The 18,818-nt window shown below is 56.8% G+C and overlaps 7 protein-coding genes across 7 annotated transcripts; 4 read left to right on the top strand and 3 right to left on the bottom strand.

Annotated features, from left to right (window-relative positions):
- Window positions 1–336: 336 nt before the first annotated feature.
- L226DRAFT_527469 (uncharacterized protein) lies at window positions 337–983 on the top strand (the record flags this gene model as incomplete). Its single annotated transcript, XM_067679115.1, has 4 exons — window positions 337–444; window positions 496–562; window positions 641–735; window positions 843–983. The coding sequence occupies 4 exons, from the start codon at window positions 337–339 to the stop codon at window positions 981–983; spliced, it is 411 nt and encodes a 136-aa protein (XP_067528670.1).
- L226DRAFT_576711 (uncharacterized protein) lies at window positions 980–2,696 on the bottom strand (the record flags this gene model as incomplete). Its single annotated transcript, XM_067685419.1, has 5 exons — window positions 980–1,281; window positions 1,332–1,418; window positions 1,493–1,545; window positions 1,615–1,715; window positions 2,553–2,696. 5 exons carry the CDS (start codon window positions 2,694–2,696, stop codon window positions 980–982), a joined length of 687 nt encoding a protein of 228 aa, XP_067528669.1.
- A 346-nt stretch (window positions 2,697–3,042) lies between these two features.
- Window positions 3,043–8,300, top strand: L226DRAFT_527468 (uncharacterized protein; the record flags this gene model as incomplete). The annotated part of the gene is made up of 16 exons (XM_067679114.1): window positions 3,043–3,118; window positions 3,240–3,369; window positions 3,614–4,037; window positions 4,172–4,226; window positions 4,286–4,452; window positions 4,527–4,770; window positions 4,823–4,888; window positions 4,950–5,854; window positions 5,907–6,048; window positions 6,104–6,166; window positions 6,221–6,480; window positions 6,532–6,717; window positions 6,772–7,432; window positions 7,486–7,574; window positions 7,632–7,864; window positions 7,925–8,300. 16 exons carry the CDS (start codon window positions 3,043–3,045, stop codon window positions 8,298–8,300), a joined length of 4,077 nt encoding a protein of 1,358 aa, XP_067528668.1.
- Window positions 8,301–8,728: 428 nt separating this feature from the next.
- Window positions 8,729–10,007, bottom strand: L226DRAFT_576708 (uncharacterized protein; the record flags this gene model as incomplete). The annotated part of the gene is made up of 3 exons (XM_067685418.1): window positions 8,729–9,006; window positions 9,061–9,651; window positions 9,710–10,007. 3 exons carry the CDS (start codon window positions 10,005–10,007, stop codon window positions 8,729–8,731), a joined length of 1,167 nt encoding a protein of 388 aa, XP_067528667.1.
- A 1,382-nt stretch (window positions 10,008–11,389) lies between these two features.
- On the top strand, window positions 11,390–13,914 carry L226DRAFT_564079 (uncharacterized protein; the record flags this gene model as incomplete). The annotated part of the gene is made up of 5 exons (XM_067683611.1): window positions 11,390–11,464; window positions 11,518–12,177; window positions 12,237–12,669; window positions 12,723–12,886; window positions 12,945–13,914. The coding sequence occupies 5 exons, from the start codon at window positions 11,390–11,392 to the stop codon at window positions 13,827–13,829; spliced, it is 2,217 nt and encodes a 738-aa protein (XP_067528666.1). The 3' UTR covers window positions 13,830–13,914.
- An 844-nt stretch (window positions 13,915–14,758) lies between these two features.
- L226DRAFT_496128 (uncharacterized protein) lies at window positions 14,759–18,069 on the top strand. Its single transcript, XM_067677545.1, has 5 exons — window positions 14,759–14,901; window positions 15,036–15,250; window positions 15,305–16,418; window positions 16,475–16,638; window positions 16,700–18,069. Exons 2-5 carry the CDS (start codon window positions 15,056–15,058, stop codon window positions 17,906–17,908), a joined length of 2,682 nt encoding a protein of 893 aa, XP_067528665.1. The 5' UTR covers window positions 14,759–14,901; window positions 15,036–15,055; the 3' UTR covers window positions 17,909–18,069.
- Window positions 17,953–18,738, bottom strand: L226DRAFT_617758 (uncharacterized protein). The gene is made up of 2 exons (XM_067687082.1): window positions 18,249–18,738; window positions 17,953–18,192 (listed from the first exon to the last, which is right to left on the bottom strand). Exon 1 carries the CDS (start codon window positions 18,710–18,712, stop codon window positions 18,251–18,253), a length of 462 nt encoding a protein of 153 aa, XP_067528664.1. The 5' UTR covers window positions 18,713–18,738; the 3' UTR covers window positions 17,953–18,192; window positions 18,249–18,250.
- Window positions 18,739–18,818: the final 80 nt, after the last annotated feature.

The raw sequence follows: 18,818 nt of genomic DNA, 5'->3' as shown, positions 1-18,818 counted from the left end.
AATGTAACATTTGGATCAGACTAGAAGAGCGCCTAGAGAGCCTTTTTGGTCAACCCCCTCCTTTACGTCATTGCAGGAGGCTTTCGGGCATGTGACTCCGGCTGGTACCGGCGAAGTCGCTCTTTCCCATGGCCAGCTCTGTCGTGCTCCTGCTAACTACCACCGAAACTGGCTGCCCCTTACATGCTGCAATAGGCCACACCTTCCTTGCGTAGGAGCATGGAACCGGTCGGATGGTAAAACCCCAGGGCCTAGTGGCGATGATGGCATCTGAGCAGCGACTGCTCATGCCCCGAGCCGGCTTATGAGGTTTGCGACGACACCTCACGCCCTGATATGCAAGATAGTGAGGACGACTTCAAAATGCGATCTGGAGAAAAGGCCGTGATGGCTGGCAGGATAAGGACGACGAGGAGGGGGAAGAGGTTATGTGGGACACAAAAGGTATGTGTAATCCTTGCTGATCTTCAGATGCATGACTCCCAGGCTCTCTAGGATGTCGCCGTTGGTGATAGGCCAGATGTACGTGGAGACGAGGAAGATGACGAAGACGATACCGGAGGTACGTTAGTCGTGGATAACTGCGCTGTCTAATCTGACGTCCTTGTGAGACATGTGTATCGGCGATGGATCCACTAAGGTGAGCTTGGGCCGAGGTGGTTGGACATCGCAAAAGACCAAGATGGGCGGAGAGACGTCAACAGCCATATCAAGGAGCAGAGGAGGTTTGGCCAGGTGCGTTGCCGTGGGCTTGGAATATTCCGTGTGCTGAGGCTGGTTGGAGGAGATGGTTGCCCTGTGACGAAGAGGGGCGCACTGTGGCCGACACCACGCGTGATTAGGTTGACGATTCAGTCGTGTGCCAGGAGGTGCACTATTCACGTGCTGTGAACGAGAACGAGATGCTGTGGGAGCATCTTGTGAAGCACCTTTTGGTGGCAGAAGAGCTCGAGGACCCCGGCGAGACGAAAGAGCGCGACTAGGCGGCGGATGACGACCGCAGATGTCGCGCGACGCAGATGTTGGCCTCCTCAGTCGGCGGGTGAACGGTGACTGACAACTTGGAGGGTGTGAGGACGGCCTGCACGGGGGAAGAGGGCGCGAAGAGCCCTAGCGCACAGTCCACGCTGGCTCCGAGCTTGCGGTACGATGGCCATGGATTGCGCGTGATCGCGCGGAGGGTGTGGCAGGCGGTGGCCGAAACTGGACGTTCGCCGACGGTGGAGTGGGAGACGAAGCAATCGCGGCCGCAGGGAGTAGCGAGAAGGGCAGGGCAGTAGCCTGCGTTGTGGTGAGTGATTTAGTCGCTGCATCGGCTCGCAGGAACTAACCGGTTATTGGCCTGTGTTGGGTCGTCAGACTCTCGCGGGTGGGAGCCAAAGACAGCGACGCCGCGGGATCGACGGTGGCCGTCGACGCTGCCGAAGAAAACCAGTTGGGCGAATTAGTCAACCGGACGTACTATATTGCTCGCCGTGAATAATAACCGCACCTGACGAGGACGTCGACTCACCGCTTTTGAACGTGGACGCAGTGGGGTCCTTACTGGGAAAGAACGGCAAGCAACGATATCGATGAGCAAGCGTTGCACGAGCGGGATGGGCGGTGACATACTGACCGTGGCTTGGTATTGCAGGGGTGCGTGTGTGTAACGCTTGCCATGGGCGCGCACAACTCCGGATCGTCGGGCGGCATTGGGCACCGGGCGAGGAGATCTACACGAGCGCCGACGTGAGCAAACGAACACCGGAAACGCATAGAGCCGGAGGCTAGCCGGGCGGGGGGGCACGCAAACACGTCCGAGGTACTACGCGCACGGTGGAGGAAGTTCGGTGCGAGTCCGACGCCATTGCGGGGACCTGCAAATGCGACCGTTGCGAATTACTAAAGGCGAGCCAAGGACGGGCGGCGTGACTACCGGGGAGATAACTCCAGATGGGAGGCGGTCAAATGCGGTGAGCACATGTTTGTGTGTGGGTTGCGCAAAGGGGTCGCGTTCCATGTTGTTCAACAGCATGGGACGCCGCCACTGGTATCTACGTCTGCGAGCACCTGTGTCCTCCAAGCCCCTGGGTGCCGGACGCCCAGACAGATAACTCGCCGACGAGGATGTTTAGATGGCGGGGCATCTGTCTGGGGGTGCCAAACATGCGGACGTGCCTCCGAGGATGTTGTGTGTAATGTAAGCGGGGTGCTTGTTGAGGATGCAGGAGAAGTCGGCAGTGCAGTCCATGGACAGGACATCTACGTACGCATTTGGAGGCATACTATCGTACATACAATACGCGATTCATTCGTATTCACAGACTGACGAATGATCGCGACAGATGCGGATTTGGAGGGCGACGTTAGGCAGGAAGAAACGCGACTGGCGCAAGGACCTACCTGACCACGGCCATGCTGCGGTAGGAGCCACAGATACTACCGACCAGACAAACGAGGACGAGGACAACGGCGACAGCGAGCTGGGACGCTGCTCTGGCGATTCATCCAGAAGTGGACGGTGTTTTGGTGGTCTGGGCAGCTCTGAGCTCCAGGTGCCCGCTCCTCACCCTCTTCTTCTCCCTTTTGCGGATGCCATACCCATCGGGGATGAGATCCTTCGCCTCCAGCTTTGCCCATAGCTGGTCTAGCTCCCGTTGCGCCTGGGTCGGCTGTGGGGAGGTGGTATTGGTGCTGCCGTTTGGGGCATTCATGGGGCTGAAGGGGGATGAACGTAGCCGGTGGTATGTATTAGGTACCGCGTGAAGCACTTCTAACTACACATGAGTGTCACTACGACGTACCTGGAGAGGAGTGAAATGAGAGTGAGCAAAAGTTGCTTGAGGACAGTTGAGGCAACAAGGTACGCGTAGGCAGGCCCAAAAAAGAGGAAAAATGGGATGCGCATGCAGGATTCGAACGCGCGACGTCGCACCGCGCACAGGTACCACTGGCGCTCAAGACCGCTGCGCCAAATGCGCATTATTACGTCGTACTTTTGGGGTATAACACTAGCCCAACGTTCCCAGCGGTATGAACGACATCATCACGCTGGCAACGATGGCTGGTGTCTCCCAACCCTCGCAGTGGTCCAACGCAAACTCTCCCAACCCTCGCAGGGAATATTTCGGAAGAGGTTCATCTCGCACACGGCCAAAATGCAACCCTGCGCCAAAGCACGGCGACGACCGGAACATTATATTGCTCGGATCCGGAGTGCTCTAACCACCATGGCTGCCTCATCACGAACATCACAGTCTCGCTCCTCGGTATCGCTATCCTCTTCATCTTGCTCTACCCTGTGGAGCATGCTATTGCTCAGCACATCGGGAACGTTTCCGTCCTCAATGTCGACCAGACCCTGATTACAAACGCTACGAACATTTCGTACGTGTCTCCTTACTATGGTCTATGTGCTGTCCTGACGCTCCGGGCACATTCGACGTGCAGATGGACGGCTCGGTCTCGCACGGCGGAATCTTCTCCGCTACGATCAAGTTCAACGAGCCGCTGCAAGTCGCCTGGGTGAACGCCTGAGGCGACCAAGTCACGCTCGGCTCCTTCTCGCTCGACCCGCTCAAAGTGAAGTCCAAACGCGCATACATCAACCAGACGGTCCCATTCACGATAGCGGACGACGCTGCGTTCTCCGCATTCACCTCGGCCATGATCACCCAACCGAACTTCACGTGGCACCTGACGACAAGCTGAACGTGCGCGCGATCGCGTTCCCGACCGCACACGGGCTGCACTTCAAAAAGGACGTGACGCTGAACGGGATGAACAAATTTGACGGACACGTCTCGATCGTCGACTTCAAGCTACCGCGGGACGACGCGGCGGGCGGGATCGTGTTCAGCGCGACGACGGGGCTCGACAACCCGAGTGCGTACAACGTGAACCTCGGCACGGTGGTGTTCGACCTCTCGTACAAGGGCCTCTACCTGGGCACGGGCAGCGGCGCGAACACGGTGATCAAACTGGGGAGCAACGCGGTCACGCTCGATGGGACGCTCGTCCCGCAAAGGGGCTCGATCCAGGCGGACGGGCGGGCGGTGAGCTGGCCGAGCGCAGGCCTGGGGAGCATCGACATGCCGACGAATCACGTCGTGGGCGACGTTGGGGGCGGACTTTGAGGTGGATGCGACGTTCAAGGTTGCGAGCGTGGATCATCTGGCGGAGTTCGAAGATGATGCTGACGGAGGAGTCCTTTGATTGGGTCATTTCTGGGACGAACTTGTCTGGTGAGCTTAAGCCCTCCTTCGTATGATTGTTCCCGATCCGAGCTGACGGGATGCGACAGTCGCTGCTATTGGTATCTCGGTGCCTCAGATTGCGCTCTCGAACAAGAATGTCACGCTCAAGGGTATGAACAGCCTGAAGGGTGGGGTGAAGATCGAGACGTTTGACTTGCCGAGCAACGACCCCGATGGCGGGATTCATCTTACCTTGCAGACCAACGTCACCAACGTAAGTTTCTTTGCTGTGCTACGCGCGCATGTGCATATATGGACGAATGCTGACGATCTACTAATACGATACAGCCTTCGCAAGTCGGTGTCGAGCTCACCTCGATTGGGTTCCAAAACTTCTTCCAGAAGGTCAACATTGGTCCTGCGTCCGCGACGGAGACGTTCAGCTTGTCCCCCCAGTCGACGATCCCGCTTGCGCTCACTGGCCGGCTCATTCCGCAGAAGGAGCAGAGCGGGCTGGACGCGGTGTCGGCGATGTTGAATGCGTTTATTCATGGCAAGGACAGCAATATTGTCGTGCAGGCTGATAGCGCTGGTCCTACTGATGTGCGCAGTCGCCCTCTTGATGCATTCTCCGCCATGTCCAGGTTACGGCCTTGAGAGATGCTCGGACGCATGGGAGCTAAGTGTTAGCACTCTGCACTGTCCCATCGGTGGGTATTCCTACGTTATGGCCTATATACATCTACAAACTGACAATTGATTCTCGGCCAGGATGGCTCACTTACATGAAAATCGACGATGGCACTCCCGGCGTACTGCATCCTGACACAGGCAGCATCGTCAAGCTCATCAAAGCTCGCCTTCTCCCGTCGTTTACAACAAGAGGAGTGGGCCATACGATTAAGGACGTGCAGGACACCGCCGCGCCCGACCTCGCGAACACCCTGGCCCAGACTGCGCCGTACTCGCTCCCTGGCTCGCAGCACACGTCCTCGGCTGCACACGCGTCTGACAGAAAGCGGCCGTCCATGTCCGCCCAGGTGGGCAGCACGACCAAGAACGCACGCTCCGGCGCACCCGTGAGCCCCAACGATGTTATGCCCTCATTAGCTGCCCCCGAGCCTGCTTCAGCGCAGAGTTCGGACCCACAGACCGCACCGCAGTTGCTCCCCGGCTCCCAGCACCCGTCCTCGGCTGCACCCTCCGAGTCGTCTGCCAGCGCCGTCATCCGCGCAAAGCGGCCGTCCATTTCCACCCAGGGGGACAGCATGACCAAGAAGGCACGCTCCAGCGCACTCGTGAGCACCAACGATGTTGTGCCCTCATTAGCGGCCCCCGAGCCTCCTTCAGCGCAGAGTTCGGACCCACAGACCGCGCCGCAGTCGCTCCCTGACTCGCAGCACACGTCCTCGGCTGCAAACCCGTCCGACCGCGCCGTCGTCCCCATAAAGCGGCCGTCCATGCTCGCCCAGGCGGGCAGCACGACCAACAAGGCACGCTCCGACACGCCCGTGAGCACCAAGGACTCGGATGTTGTGCCCCTATCGGCGCGGGCGGCACCCGAGCCTGCTTCGGCGGAGAGCGAGCAGCCCCGTCTTGCTAGCGCCACCGACTTCTGGGGCAGCCTGAAGTCCGGTGCCCATAATGAGGACTTTACATGGACGATATCGACGGATGTTCTTCGCGACGGATGCTCTCAGCGTCACGGCGCTTGGTACGATGTTTGAGGGCGTGAAGCTTAGCAAGGACATCTCGTTCAAGGCATTCAACAACCGGCCGGGCGTGACGATCAGCAACTTCAAGCTGCCTTCCGATGACCCTGCTGGTGGCATCCAGATCGAGACGGACTCGCTCATGCTGTCGCCTGCGCGTGAGTGGTGCTCGCTATCTAGCATCCGGGTAGTGGTCTGACTGGCTTTTTACAGAGCTCGGTATTGACCTCGGAACTGTCACGTTCGAGTACTCGTTCAAGGGCACGACTGTTGGATGTGGGTTCAATCATTTTCTGTGCTACACGCTCGATGTTCACGAGATGTTTCTAGCACTCACTAGCAACAACTTGTTCCTCGCTCCGGAAACTACGAACAGCTTGCATCTCTCTGGGCGCATCACTCCCAAGAGCGGCGATGATGTCGACGTCATGGGGGAGCTGTTCACTAACTATCTCCACGCTGAGAACCAGACTTTGTCCGTCCAGGGCGAGTCTGTGAAGCCGTCTGCCTCTGGCAGTCCTGTCGGGTGGCTGAGCACGGCGTTCAAGACGCTCACCTTGACTGTTACTCTCCCGGGACAGAAGTTGGACGTTAGTACCTCGTCTCTTTTATTTACGATCATGGCTAATGTCTGTCTACAGATCATCCAATCTATCGAGATGTCCGACTTGGAGCTCGTCATGACCGAGCAGAGCCAAGCGTTCGCGCCTGATGCAAGCTCGAAGCATATCCTCACGCAGTACAAGAACCCCTTCGGCTTCTCGCTGCAGGTTGTCAAGAGCGGTGAAGACATCACGTTGGCTGCTCAGGGCACGGATGTCGCACAGGTGAGTGATTGGATTGACTCTCTATAAAGGGTCTTCTGCTAACCTCTTCCACAGCTCAAGCTTCCGCAAGTCGACGCAGTCGGCGGCGTTTCCACGGGCAATGTCGCCCATCTGGTCCTGTCCTTCGAGCACCAGACGCTCCAGTCGGTCAACAATGGCGCATTCGCGGTGTTCTTCGCTGCTGTCACGGACACGTCGGGCATTGAGTTTGACCTCAAGGGTTCTGCTGATGTTGTCGCCCGCACGGCTATCGGTGATGTTCCCATCTCGGCCATTGCGTTCGACGTCACCACGAGCTTGAAGGGCATCAATTCGTTCAACAAGGAGGCCTCACTCAGCAACGTCTCGATCACTGGCAGCGGACACGACGGCCACGGCGCATACATCAAGTCGCCTCTCACGACTACGCTCCAGAACCCATCGAATATCTCATTCCAGACGGTCAACGTCGCGCTGCCGGTGTACTATAAGGACGTCATGCTCGGTCGCGCCGTTATCGACCCCCTCAACTTGGTTCCTGGCGAGAACACCATGCCGACTGAGTTCCACTACCAGCCCAACGAAGCGAATGACACTACTGCTCAGGCGTTCCTCGCGGACTTCTTGCAGACTGGCGACGACATTGCGCTCACGATCAAGGGCGACGGCGATAGTTCTCCTTTCGCATCTTTGGTTCCTGCCCTCGAAGGTGTTGGGATCAGCACGAGTCTCAAGGGTGAGCAAACTGTACTTCCTAGTTCTTATTGCGAGTACTAACCGCCATGATAGGCCTGAACGTTCCTCCCATCGTAACGCACATCAATGCGTTCATCACACTCGATACCCTCATCGACAACTATATCACGATCAACTTCGACGTAAGTCCGCTCAGGCTGAGGAAATTCGTCGGAGCACTCACGACATTCGTACTGTAGATTGCCAACCCATTGGACACTGACATGGAGATCACCTTCACGCAAGTGGACTCGGGCGTCGATGGCGACACCTACGCGCATTTCGACCAGGCATTCGATAGTTTCGTTATGCCTGCGCATAGCACTGCCAACAGCGGCACGGTCAAGAACGTGCTCCTTGTGAAGGGCGCGCTCGCATCGCTTGGGATTATTCCTCTGGGCAAGCTCGACGTCTTCTCTACGGCAACCGTGAAGTGCGTTCCAGTCCTGTCTTTTGTGTTGGGTCTTGTACTGACTGCCACTGTAATTTACAGGATCGGCGAGTATACGATCCCGTGGTTGCATCTCACCACGTTGGACGTGCCTACGACGTACTCGCTGTCGCTCTCCATCTCGGCGATGAAGCAGGCCGCCGCGTCCATCAGCGCTAGCAAAGGAGGCATCACGCTCTCGTCATCACTCTCGTCATCGACAGCTTCGTCGGGGCCCAGGGCTGGTCTGCCCAGAGCTAGTCTGTCGGGGAGCAGCGGCGATGCCAGCATAACCACGTCGCCCTCCTCTGCTACGAGCGACGACGCCCTGCTGCCCTCAGCTGATGCAGACAAGCAGCAAGCGTCTTCCGCTGTCTGCTCTGCTGACGCCGCAGGGTACGTGAACTCCTTTGACGGTACTGGACGACGGGTGTTCTGACGACTTCCTGAGGGCTAGGACTTCCTAAGGCCTAGGGTATCGCCATGGCTTCTCAACTTCCTGCGCATGAGCCATTGGAGAATCATCTGACAAGGCAGACATGTATTCTAACAGACGCGCAATGGCATCGGTCGGAGACGGAAGCCAGTCTCGGGGAGTCTGCGGAAATGTCTGGGACGGGATAAACTGGGAACGGGTCAGTGGATATGCATTGCGGCCGCGATGACGATTTAGGTATAATACATGGTACATGCAAATGCAGTCTCGAGCCTTTACATCTATGACGAACGACGGTGCAGTGTGCGAGGGAAGAATACGACGCAAGCAGCGAGTAGTTGATATGCAGATTGAGAACTCGTCGACGGTGGCGAACTACGATGACGACGCCTGCGGTGGGGATCGGAACGTGGCCGGGCGTGGCCGTACGTTTACGCGGACGTGCTCTGCTCGTCGCCGACGCCGCGGGACACTGCCATACCGGCAGCGTCGGGGCGGAACCCGGGCGGGCCGTAAACATTCTCCGCGCTGGACGCAACCGTCGCCGAAGACGTCTGGGGGTCGACCTCGGAAGGGGGGGAGACGAGCGACTGGAGTGTGTCCAGAGAATCTTGGATGCGCTCCAGGTATTCGACGACGAGGGTGAGATTCTCGTTGAGCTTGCGCACAAAGGCGGGCAGAGCGTGGTCGTCGGGGGTGGCTACTTGCTCTGCAGAAAAGGTAAGTACTAGGGCTGCGATCGCGAGAACGTGTGATTGCCTACCTTTCAAGAAAGAGCAAGGTCGCTTAGCGTCGATGCACGGGCGGCAGCTTTTGACCCGCCGGGCACAGACACACTCGGTGGCATGGCCCCCACGCGCGCACGCAAGGCAGGTCTCTCCCATGTGGCGCTTGGGCTTCTTGACGGGGGGAGGGGGAGCCTTGGTTTTAGCCTTAGGCTCATAGTCGCTGGAATGCTCATCGTAGTCGACCTCGCTCTCTGCCTTGTTGCGCTTGGGCTTCTTGACGGGGGGACGGCGAGCCTTGGTTTTAGCCTTAGGCTCATAGTCGCTGGATAGCTCATCGTAATCGACCTCGCTGTCTCCCTTGTTGCGCTTGGTCTTCTTGGCGGGGGGACGGCGAGCCTTGGTTTTACCCTTTGGCTCATAGTCGCTGGATTGCTCATCGTAATCGATCTCCAGAACTTCTTCCTGCTCCTCGTCCTCCTCGCCCTCGTCGTCGTCGTCGTCGGTGTCGCGGTCTTGCATGCGGCGTTTGGCGGATGGTCGGGGGGAAGGGCGTAGGCGCGACTTCGGAGCATCGTGCTCGCTCTTGATGGCGTCGACGTCGATGGGATGGTCGGCGGTAGATATATCTGAGATGCCACACGGTTAATGTGGCACACATTCTCGAGCACAGGGAAAGGGACGTACTGTGAGAGGGCATGCCGCCTCGAGACGCCGGACGGGCGGTAGTGACGTGCCTGGTGGCGGTCATCCGAGCGTTGCGTTTCTCCCGCATGGCACCAGGGATCGACGCCTGCTTGGCCTGTACGGTAGTGGCCGAGGCATGGGCTTTGTTGTCGGCGACCGCCGTTTGTGTAACGGGGAGGGAAGCACTGGAGGTAGGCGGGGGCGCAACGGAGGAGGGACCGGTGACGACGGGGCCCGGACCGGAGGGCGCGGGAACAGAAGAGTGGGGGGCAGTTGGACCAGGGGGAGACGCATCCATGATAACGCGGAGTGAAATGGCGCGAGGCACGAAGGAGAGAGGTGGGAAGGGCGGCTGTCCAGCGAGCGGCGAACGAGATGGTCTGTGTGCAGTGACTTTATGCAACGCAGAGGGGATAGATGCAAACGGCTGACTTCATCAAAGACGGGCGGCTTGAGAGGTGACGAAACAGAGGCAGAGAAGGTACCGCAGTATAGTCAGCCAAGTGTGGAAAGGTGGCCGACTTAATGGGGTGCAGTTGCGCGCACATATGCAATAACTCATGATGACTCACATCGGTGAAGAAAAGAATGGTGGACGGGCATTCCAAGTATGGGGGAACCTCCCTGCCTGAGAAGACTCGTCCACCGATATTGGGCAAATTGGCATTGAGGAGATACACGGAGGACGGCATGCAATGACCTCAACGTCGGTGAGGAAAAATAATGTTGGATGGGTATTCCAATTGTGGGGGGACCTCCCTTCCTGAGAAGACTCGCCCACTGATGTTGGACAAATTGGCATTGAGGAGAGACACAATCACGGCATGCAATGACATGCCGTGAACTTCTCCCCACATCACCGCGGTAGCATGCCTGCCCCAGGCGAACGGAAGACAGAGGGAGACGGAATGACATGACATTGGAGGACTGACCTTGGAGAAGCATTGTGGTAGGCGCGCTCCGACTGAGCACGCCAGGGGCCCATCCAGTATGGAACCCGCGAGGGAGCCTTCAAATGTTCAAGTCCATACATGGTGACGGAGGAGCATATCGACAGCAGGCTGTTGCGTGGAAGGGAGAAAACAAGCGTGAGCGTGCTCGCCTGGATTGTGTGACTGGCGGTGGCGCATAAGCACCGCGTGGGCGGGTAGCGGGTGCTAGAGGGACAAGCGGTCAGTATTGTCGTGGAATACTCTACATGTAAGACACACCCATAACGGTGGCTGCGGCTGATGGGGCGGGCGTTGGTAGAACGAGGCGGGCGCTCGAGGCTTGGGAGGACGGGTGTCCACCTCACCGTCTGGGTTGGCGGTTAGCGCTGGCGGGGACTGGCGCGGAAGAGTGACTGGCGCTAGCGGGCATAGTAGGTGGCGGGCAAAGTCGGCAAAGTAGCACGAAGCGCTGGAGTGGGTCGGGAGGGTGCGGAGGGACTGGGACACAAAGCGCGCAAGCAAATGGGCGGGTTAGCGCCCATTTTGGATGCATGCAATACAACACGAACGAGAAGGAATACAAGGAAACTGATATTTTTCCTGAGACGAGAGGCTTCAGAATAGGTAAGTTCCAAAATTTCAAGAGGAACGGATGAGTGGTGGAGGAGATCCTTCAAAGTGCGGACAGTGTATCGATAATTTGGCGTGGAGGAGCAAACGCGCGGACAGGTTAGCGAAACGGCCGGACATGATACCGTTTTGCAAAAACATCTTCGCCGGTGCTCCGACGTTCTCGACTGGAACAGACATGTACAAGTGGATCGTGAGTGGTTTCTCTTTACCTGCAGGGCTAACAGCGTTGAACATCTGCCATAGACCAACACGATCAACAACTCAGACGTCGTCGACAACAACCGCCTGGTTTGCGCATCCACCCCTTACAAGTCCGACCGAAACGACGCGACCCATCAGGCCGTCGATCTCGGCTTGTACCCGACCAAGTTCAAACCAATCAACGAGGGCGATGGCGAATACAACAGACGTGTCAACTGGTCCCGCATCGACCTGTCCATCGAATGCAAGGTCGACCCCACCGACCAAGACCCGTTCGACGAGACCGCCGACGACCTGTTGCCGACCGCTGCCCATCGCAAGAAGGCGCTTGGTCAGATCCTCACGTACGTCGAGAACGTGTTCATGCATCAACACCGCACGCTCCACTACATGATCCTCTTTCTCGGGCACTATGCTCGCATCGTTCGCTTCGACCACTCCGGCGTCTACTCAACCACCAAGTTCAACTACAAGACGGATGGCGCTATCCTGACCACTTTCCTCTGCCGCTACTCTGCGAGGGACGCGGCACAGCGAGGGAACGACCCGACGGCTACGCGTCTCGAACTCCGTGACCCGCTTGTTGCGCAGATGCGGAAGCTGGGACAAGAGAAGAGGAAGGCGGATCCCGAGGACCACGTGCAGCAGATGTTCAACGCGTCGCTCGATAACGCGTGGCCGTGGTACAAGCTCGAAGTGCATGTGCAACGGAAGAGCGGTGAGCCGGAACCTCCGCGCGGCCGATTGCGCTCGCATCACAGCCACCACGCATCGCGCGCACTTTCGTCGTTGGGAAGCCGCACTTCGACGCTGGAGGTGTTGTGGGCCGTGGCACCCATGGCTACGTTGCGGTTGAAGTCAATGCCGGAGGTCAGCTTGTCGGTCCGTTCGTCTACCTCAAGGATGCTTGGCGAGTCGACCACACTGGGATTGAGCAGGAAGGTTGCGTCCTTGAGGAGCTGAACCGTCACAAGGTCCCCTTTGTTCCCACTCTGGTTTGTCATGGCGATCTCAAAGGTCAAGTCACAGAGTCTCAGGACGCCTGGGCCAGGCGTCAAGTGAAGAACCGTCGGTTGAAGCGCACGTTTAAGAAGCATCAGCACTATCGCTTGGTCGTCGCCCAGGTTGGGAAGCCTTTGGAACAGTTCACGACGGGACTGGAACTGGTCTCTGCGATTTATTGCTGCCTCTCAGGTGAGTTTGTACCAACCATGGGTGCCGCATTGTGCTGACGGATAGCTCGACAGCTCACCAAGCAGCCTATGAGAAGGCCGGCATCATCCATCGCGATATCAGTTCGGGCAACATCCTCCTCCATCAGGCGCCCAATGGTACCTGGTTAGCGTTGCTCAATGACTGGGAGCTTTCAAAACGCGTGAACTCGCCTGTCGCCCGCCCGCCAGACCGAACGGTACGTGCCACTAGCGATGACTCAACGATCATACCAGGCGATCTAACTTCATTGGCAGGGTACTTGGCAGTTTATGTCTGTGCGAGCTCTCAACAACCCAGACAAAGAGATCGTCACAGAAGACGAAATCGAGGCGCTATTTCACGTGCTTCTTTTTCACGCGGTTCGCTTTCTGCCCAATAACATCAAACCCGTTTCTGTCCCCCGGTTCCTCACCGACTACTTTGACGGCTGCACCGTAAGGGAAGACTCGGACGACTACGGTTGCGGATCAGCCAAAGAGACAGCCATGCGGCTTGGCGAGATCTACCTCTCTGCTTATAACAACACGCAGACGTCTCTGAAGTTCCTACATCCAGAGGACCCTGACAAAGCCCACCCCATCGGCCGGCTCATCTCGCGGCTCCTGATCTCGTTCAAGGCGGCCTACGCCACCGAACCAGACAACATGGAGGAAGGTGATACACGGACCGAGTTCAATACGAGCAATATCTTCGCTGCGCTATCGGCCATCCCGAACATACCTCCGAGTCAGAATCCAACCGCTCCTGCTCCTGCCTCTCCTCCAAAGCCGACCGAGACTCGGTCGAGGGGGAAGTCACGGGCTTTACCGAAGACTTCTTCTCGGAGACGTGGGCTAAAGACTGCCTCGGCTACTAGATCCACCCTATCCACCTCTTCCTCCTCCCGTGACTCAGGCCTGGTGCCTATATCGTTGAAAGAACATGGTCCTGTTGTCGAACTCTTCCTTCAGTGCTTACATCGCGGAAAATGGCCGGCGGAAGACAAGGGCGAGGATTTACGGGAGAAGGTGAAGGCCAAAGATACTTCCCGGGAAGCTCCCAACGACACCGGCAAAGGCGAAAGCAAGTCAGGGAAGCGCACTCGGGCCAATGCTCAACCTGGACCTAGTTCGAGCAAGAAGCGTCGTGTTCAAGTTTAAGGCCGTTCTCCTCCCCATTGAATATTCCCTCCTCTCCTCGATCCACACCCTCCACAACTTTTCTCGTTGCGCATGTTACATGAATACATTTTATTATCATATACCTCGCCTCTGCACAATTGTACTGTATATTATTGCGGTGCACTGGAGTACAATCGCTCTAGCCCTCAATGATTCATCGCATCTGTTCTATCCGATCCCTCTGACCCGTCTTCACATGTTGCGCGTACTAGACGGCGGGAAAACGTTGAGGTGATGTTGGTGTGTTGTCTTTCTAATTGTGGGGGAAATATTGGTTGAATTCACCCGTATTATGGCACTCACTACGATTCCGTACAACTCATTATCACTCCGAGTCTTATTATCCTCGATGTTTTGGGGCATGCCCGGACCTTCAAGCGCAGGCCTTGGTCAACACACGCCTCGGGTAGCAATGCATGTTTAGATGATATATCAGCAATCGATCAGCTCTCTCGATGGTTCAACGTTGAGCCTTGCTCCGGTAGTCAAGCACCGCTAACCTGACGCCTCTGACGCACGGTTTCCGAAGCCACTCTGAACCCACATCGATCCTGTATCCAATAATCTTGGTTGGTGATAAGACGGAAGGACTTATATTAGAACCAAAAATGAGGATCACTTCCCTTGCGATGCTCGGCCTCCCGGGAAATGAGGCTGGAGCCTCTAACCACTTCCTACACAGCCACGGGTCGAGACCCTCCATGGACCTTGCATACGGGCGTTCCGCTATCCCCATTTCCCACTCAGAACGAGATCTATACTTTTTATCCAGCAGATAGAGATTAACAGGTACGGTTGTGTCTGCTAGAGTGGTCGATAGAGTCGAATGAGGAGACAAAGTGAACCACGTGATAGTGGCCGTATGCCACGCGTGTTTGGGCGCTTCACAACTTCAACCTCCTAAACACCCGCCACCACCTCGCCATTGTCGATACGACTGAGTTTCAAATCCAGATTGCTGTATCTGGCCCACAATAGCGAAACATCCTGCTCCAAACTAGGCAGGAGATCAAGCTTTGCCGCTCGGCATAGAACTCGTGTTATTTTTCTGGTATGTCCAACCACCGTCCACTCTCCATCCACCTACTATCTTTCGTCCGCCACCTCTCTTCATCCACATGCCTAGAAACCAGTCTAATTGTCCGGGAACTGACTCACCTTCTAACAATGCTCTCGTCTCCAAAGGCGCACACGCTACAGCGAAGATGACCCGCGCAACCAACCACCGCGAGCTGCGACGCAGCATGCACGGCAAGATCGCTGTCATGCCCTACACCACATTCATGAACTCCTTCGTTCCGGACCCCCGCGCCCCCAAGAAAGCCTTCCGTCGATGTCGCACCGACATCTTCAAAGACATGCCAACGCCTAAGAACGAGAAAGAGATGTACCGTGAGATTGTGAGTGTCTATCCATCTACCTGGTGGTTGGAAACCATATCTAATACTCCCAAGCCAAAACGCCTCAGCGCTAGGGAACGTCCATGCCGCGGGTTCGTCGTGGTTTCGACACCTCACAAGGTCGGCTCCACTCCTACGTCCAAAATCGCTCCCGACTGCGGCATCTATCCAAACGGCCACGCGCCCAAGATCGTGGACGCCAACGAGTACGGTCGCACTGACTGGTCCCATCTTGAGATCATCATCGAGTGCAAGCAGAACTTCGCTGAGGACCCCTTCGATTACACCACTGCCAACGCGGAGCCGTTCGCCAAGGCTCGCAAAAGCGCGCTCGACCAGATCCTCTCCTATGCCGACCTCGTCTTTCAGAACCAGCATAGAAAGCACCATTTCATAATCATCTTCCTCGGCACTTTCGCTCGCCTCGTATATATCGACCGTGCCTGCATCTTCGCCACGCAACGTTTCAACTATGTCGAGAAGGAGGGATGGCTTACCGAGTTCCTCTGGCGCTACGGGAGGCTTACTCCAGCTCAGCGTGGCTTCGATCCCTCTGCAAAACGCCTTCACCCCAAGAGCACCAATGAGCCGTTGGTGACGCTGATGCGGCAGAAGCGCGACGCTGCTATGACTGGAGAGATCGCGGTGGAGCCCCACATCCTCGAGGCCTACAAGGATTCCCTCGACGACATGGTCCCGTGGTGGAAGCTCGACGTCTACGACGACGAGGACAAGGACACCTCCCGCTCTTTCGTCGTCGGCAAACCGCACTTCCTCGCTCCAGGCGTTAGGGGGCGTGGGACGCGGTGCTACATCGCTCAGGAAGTGCTGAAAGACGACGAAGGGAGGCTCAAACTCGGCGATTTCGTCTATCTAAAGGATGCGTGGCGTGTCAAGCACGACGAGATCGAGAAGGAGGGTACGACGTTGAAATTCTTGAACGAGAAAAAAGTCCCCCATGTTCCGACTGTCATCTGTCATGGCGATCTTCCTGACCAGCTCACCGTCTCGCGTGCGAAGTGGATAGAGCTCTTCCCCAAAGAAGAGGAGGAGCAGCGGATCAAGGAACACCAGCACTATCGTATCGTGGTTAAGGAGATCGGGAAACTGCTCTCTCAGTTCGAGAACAGCGGTCAACTGGTCAAGGCTATGTATAATGTCGTTCAAGGTATGCGTGCTGTGTTGTGAAGCTACCGAGTTATGCGTATCTAACCCTCTGTTTAGCGCATGAAGCTGCGTACCGGCATGGCATCATCCATCGAGACATCAGCGGCGGGAACATCCTTCTTGTGAAGGATAGCAAGGGGCGATGGGGAGGTCTTCTCACCGACTGGGAGCTTGCTAAGGATATCCACAAGACGTCTCATGAGCGACAACCTGAGAGGACGGTGAGTACCACTGCGCCTTCATATGATTCAACATCTGATACTCACTCTGTTTCGTCTACAGGGCACATGGCAGTTCATGTCAGCGCATGTTCAAAACGATCCTGGCCGTGTCGTTGTCATCGCTGATGAGCTCGAGTCGGTTTTCCATGTCCTCATCTTCTACGTTGTCCGATTCTGCCACCATACGCTCCCTGATAGTGACGTCGGGCAATTCTTGTATGACTACTTCGACGACTACTCTCCCTATTCGCGCGGGGAGCGCTCTGGGCGGGCCAAGCGGACGGCACTCGAGCAGGGTGCTGTCAGTCTCGTCACCTACAACGGGTCTCGGTCTCCCATTAACACGGCCCTGAGTTTCATCTGGCCTTCGAGAGAACCCAATCCGAATCAACACCCCGACTTCAACCATCCCCTCAATCGCATCATCCCGACGCTTCTGTCTTGGTTCCAGGCACTCTACGCTCTCGATAGCCTTGTCGACCCCACCACTCAGGGCCCTCCGGTAGATCATCGAGGAGACGGAGTTAAGATCGCGCTCGGTGAAGACGAGGAGGAAGGGGAGGCGAGAACTGCATCGCAGGCATCGACCGACTCGGACCTCAGTAATTCCGAGCACGCAACCCAAGAAGTCCCTCCGGTCGTGATCACGCAAAAGAAGTACGAGGCTACGAAGAAGCTGGCTTCGAAGCTCAATTCGCATGCTGCCATGCTCGAACACCTGAGGACCGCCTTACTGGGCGAAGTCTGGCCCGTGGACGAAAAGACGCAGGACAAGCGACCAAAGCGCGGGCATGATCACACTTGCGAGCCTATTTCGTCGGAGCTGCCCCCTCCATTCCACGGCATCCAGTACGACAATTCCGAGGGGAACTTCCAGGAGCCACTCGAAGCGTCTCGGGATTCCTCTGTACCCGCCGACGAGGAGCAGCCTGAATGGGTGGAGCGGGAAGAGGATGTGGAGGACTATCCGGAGGACGAGGAGCCAGAGACGGACACGGAGGTTGAGCATGTCAAGTCCGAGTCGGAGGACTTGCAGACCGAGGGAACCCTCGTGGAGGAAGTCATCGATGACCCATTCGCGGCCGATATTGGCCTGCCGAGAGACGCGACCTCACCTCAGTGCAGGATTCGCTTACCCCCTCCACTATCCAGCATGACGAGCACTTCCAGCAGGAAGCGGCGTCACGATGAATACCCGGTGGAGGAGCAAATCGCGCCCACCAAACGCAGTCGTATGGATGAGACAGTAATTGAGACTCGCTGTTCGTGATCATGCAAAGCTTGAATTCGGTTTCAGCACATCAATGTATAGTACCCAGCAGGTCACATCGAGGTAGTAGTCGTACTAGTACTGAGGGCTGGAGTGCGAGCATAGTGGTAAAATGTTACAGAAAGCGGAGACAGTATACATGCAGGACTGAGATGAGAGGGAAACCAGGAGCAAGTCCTGTTCCATCGAATTCAAGCGTGAGGCGCTCGTATAGTTGAGGTGCCGCGGTAGTTGAGGTGCGGCGTTATTCAGTAACACAGCAGTCCCGAGAGTGCATGAAAAATCTGTAACCCGCTCATGAGTCAGGTGGGCGCAAAGTAGAGCAGCTTTCCATCCGTACCGTCACCATTCTGGGAGGCGATACCACCTCGGCTTCTGCTCTCCGAGACCCAACATCTTCCTCACGCCATCCAGGTCCTCCGGCGTAATCGTGGTGCTCAACACTTTCTGAGAGCTGTTGTCCTTGAGAACAAGAAGGTATCTCCTCTGACCCGGGTTCATGAGAGCGAGTCGATGGCGCAGGCGAGGGATGCGGGGGAACTGTTGGTAGATCTTGCGGGGTAATACGGAAGTAGCCAGAGTGAGTGCGGTCTTGATCTTTTTCTCAGCTTCCTCGGAGGTCATGCTCGAGAGCGCGTCCGGCCCGAAAAGTTCTCCATACAATACCTTCGCCCAACGACGAAGACAGTCATAGTCGATAATGAATCCGTATCCACAGGTCGCGGGCCCGGGCTGGACGGATATCTTCATGACACGTTTGGCGCGAGGGAATGGAGAGGAGTGCGTGCGAGACGTGGTGACCATAGCGGACAAGATAGATCAACAAAGACAGTAGCAAAGGTGGTGGCGGTTTACAAGTTGATAGCCACGACTTGTGTGCTTGAGCGCTTGAGCTTTGTCTTACGTAACT

This window comes from Lentinus tigrinus (genome assembly GCF_003813185.1).
Source record: "Lentinus tigrinus ALCF2SS1-7 unplaced genomic scaffold L226scaffold_74, whole genome shotgun sequence".
NCBI lineage: Eukaryota > Fungi > Basidiomycota > Agaricomycetes > Polyporales > Polyporaceae > Lentinus > Lentinus tigrinus.
The sequence above is the reverse complement of the archived record's forward strand: the minus strand, read 5'-3'. Positions and strand labels throughout refer to the sequence as shown.